This window comes from Mustela nigripes, chromosome 12 (assembly GCF_022355385.1).
Source record: "Mustela nigripes isolate SB6536 chromosome 12, MUSNIG.SB6536, whole genome shotgun sequence".
Classification (NCBI taxonomy): domain Eukaryota; kingdom Metazoa; phylum Chordata; class Mammalia; order Carnivora; family Mustelidae; genus Mustela; species Mustela nigripes.
The window spans coordinates 16763818-16766881 of NC_081568.1; the positions used below are offsets into that span (position 1 = coordinate 16763818).

At 40.3% G+C, this 3064-nt stretch overlaps 1 protein-coding gene across 1 annotated transcript; it reads left to right on the forward strand.

Annotated features, from left to right (window-relative positions):
- The first annotated feature begins 821 nt into the window (after positions 1-821).
- On the forward strand, positions 822-2140 carry LOC132027730 (SWI/SNF-related matrix-associated actin-dependent regulator of chromatin subfamily E member 1-like). The gene has a single exon (XM_059416470.1). The coding sequence runs from the start codon at positions 878-880 to the stop codon at positions 2108-2110; it is 1233 nt and encodes a 410-aa protein (XP_059272453.1). The 5' UTR covers positions 822-877; the 3' UTR covers positions 2111-2140.
- The last annotated feature ends 924 nt before the right edge of the window (positions 2141-3064 follow it).

The following is a 3064-nucleotide window of genomic DNA, read 5'->3' on the forward strand; positions in this document are numbered from 1 at the left end:
ATTTGGGTGTGTTTGCTAGAGATGAAACTGTCCAAAGCAAAACAGCAGGCTAATAAAATAAATAAATAAAAATGAAAAACTATTGTTTGTAGGAGGGATAAGCAAAAGGATGTAGTTCTATATTGATAATATTAAATTGACAAGACTAAGTGATAGTTTGGATAGGAAAACAATGGAAGAGAGTTTCAAAACAGCTTTCTACAAAATACAGTTGGATTACAAAAAAACTATATACTTAGCTAGGTTGTCTGATTATAAACAGATGATATAGTTGGTTAAATAAAGTAAGGTGGTATATGACATAGGGATCACTGACAGACACATGAAAAAAATGTTCAGCATAATTAGCCATCAGGGTAATTCAGATCAAAACCACATTGAGATTAGAATGGCAGAAATTAACAAGGCAGGAAACAAGAAATGTTGGAGAGGATGTGGAGAAAGGGAAAACTTCTTACACTGTTGGTGGGAATGCAGGTTGGTATAGCCACTTTGGAAAGCAGTATGGAGGTTCCTCAAAAATTTCAAATTAGACCTACCATATGACTCAGGAATTGCAGTACTGGGCATTTACCCCAAAGATACAGATGTAGTGAAAAGAAGGGACACATGCAGCCCAATGTTCATAGTAGCAATGTCCACAACAGCCAAACTGTGGAAGGAGCCAATATGCCCTTCGACAGATGAATGGATAAGGAAGATATGGTATATATATATATATATATATATATATATATATATATATATATTTATGGAATATTTATGGAATATTACTTATGGAATATTACTCAGTCATCAGAAAGGATGAATACCCGGCTTTTTCTGCCCGCGGTGTCTCAGATTCATTCTTAAGGAACTGAGAACTTAATCTTCCAAAATGTCAAAAAGACCATCTTATGCCCCACCTCCCACCCCAGCTCCTGCAACACAAATGCCCAGCACACCAGGGTTTGTGGGATATAATCCATACAGTCATCTCGCCTACAACAACTACAGGCTGGGAGGGAACCCGGGCACCAACAGCCGGGTCACAGCATCCTCTGGTATTACGATTCCAAAACCCCCAAAGCCACCAGATAAGCCGCTGATGCCCTACATGAGGTACAGCAGAAAGGTCTGGGACCAAGTTATAGCTTCCAACCCTGACCTAAAGTTGTGGGAGATTGGCAAGATTATTGGTGGCATGTGGCGAGATCTCACTGATGAAGAAAAACAAGAATATTTAAATGAATACGAAGCAGAAAAGATAGAGTACAATGAATCTATGAAGGCCTATCATAATTCCCCCGCATACCTTGCTTACATAAATGCAAAAAGTCCTGCAGAAGCTGCTTTAGAGGAAGAAAGTCGACAGAGACAGTCTCGCATGGAGAAAGGAGAGCCGTACATGAGCATCCAGCCTGCTGAAGATCCAGACGATTATGATGATGGCTTTTCAATGAAGCATACAGCCACCGCCCGTTTCCAGAGAAACCACCGCCTCATCAGTGAAATCCTCAGTGAGAGTGTGGTGCCGGATGTTCGGTCAGTTGTCACAACAGCTAGAATGCAGGTCCTCAAACGACAGGTCCAGTCCTTAATGGTTCATCAGCGAAAGCTAGAAGCTGAACTTCTTCAAATAGAGGAGCGACACCAGGAAAAGAAGAGGAAATTCCTGGAAAGCACAGATTCATTTAACAATGAACTTAAAAGGTTGTGCGGTTTAAAAGTAGAAGTGGATATGGAAAAAACTGCTGCTGAAATTGCACAGGCAGAGGAGCAGGCTCGAAAAAGGCAGGAGGAAAGAGAGAAAGAGGCAGCAGGACAAGCTGAACGCAGTCAGAGCAGCATGGTTGCTGAGGAGGAGCAGGCTGCGAGTAAGACCCAAGAGAAGGACGATGAGAGCATCCCGACGGAGACAGAGGAGACACACCTTGAAGAAGCGACGGAAAGCCAACAGAATGGTGAAGAAGGCACATCTACTCCTGAGGACAAGGAGAGCGGGCAGGAGGGGGTGGACAGTATGGCTGAAGAAGGGACCAGTGATAGTAACACTGGCTCGGAGAGCAACAGCGCCACGGTGGAGGAGCCGCCAACAGACCCCGCCCCAGAAGACGAGAAGAAAGAATAAATGTTGCCTTGTTTTATGTGTTCTAAATACTTTTTTAAATGAAAAAAAAAATGTTTTTTGAGTTTAAAAAAAAAAAAAAAGAAAAGAAAGGATGAATACCCAAAATTTGCACTGGCATATATATGTATGTATGTGTGTATATATATATATATATATATACACACACAATGGAATATTACTCAGTCATCAGAAAGGTTGAATACACAAAATTTGCATTGGCATAGAAGGAACTGGAGGGGATTATGCTAAATGAAAGAGAAAGAGAAAGAGAATTATCATATGTTTTCACTTATATGTGGAACATAAGGAATAACATGGAGGACATTAGGAGAAGGAAGGGAAAAATGAAGGTGGGGGTGGGGGCAATGAGAGGGGAAGATGAACCATGAGAGACTATGGACTCCGGGGAATAAAAACTGAGGGTTTCAGATTAGAAGGGAAGATGGGTTATCCTGGTGATGGGTATTAAGGAGGGCATGCATTGCAATGAGCACTGGGTGTTTTATGCAAATAACGAATCATGGAACACTACATCAAAAACTAATGAAATACTTGTATGGTGACTAGAATAACATTAAAAAAAATAAAGTAAGTTGGAGTTATTAAGATAGATCTGGTCCTGGGATGTCTATTTTAGAACCTCTGAATACAAATGGGACTTAAGGCCATGGAGAAAAATATATTTCCCAGGGAGAGAGTTCTGCATAAGAAGAAGACATTAGATTTAATGCATGAGAAATACACAGGAGACTGGAAATGGGCCGAGAGAGAAATTGGAGTAGAATGCAATGGATGGCAAGGAATTGGATGATTCCAAGGGTGGAAATTGGAAATAAACAAAACTGAATAATAACCAGAGGTTATAGCAATGTGGAGTTAATCAATTCATATTTAGGTTTGGCTGCTTATTTTTTTATAGTGAAAATATTTCCCAAGGAATAATAAAATTGAGAA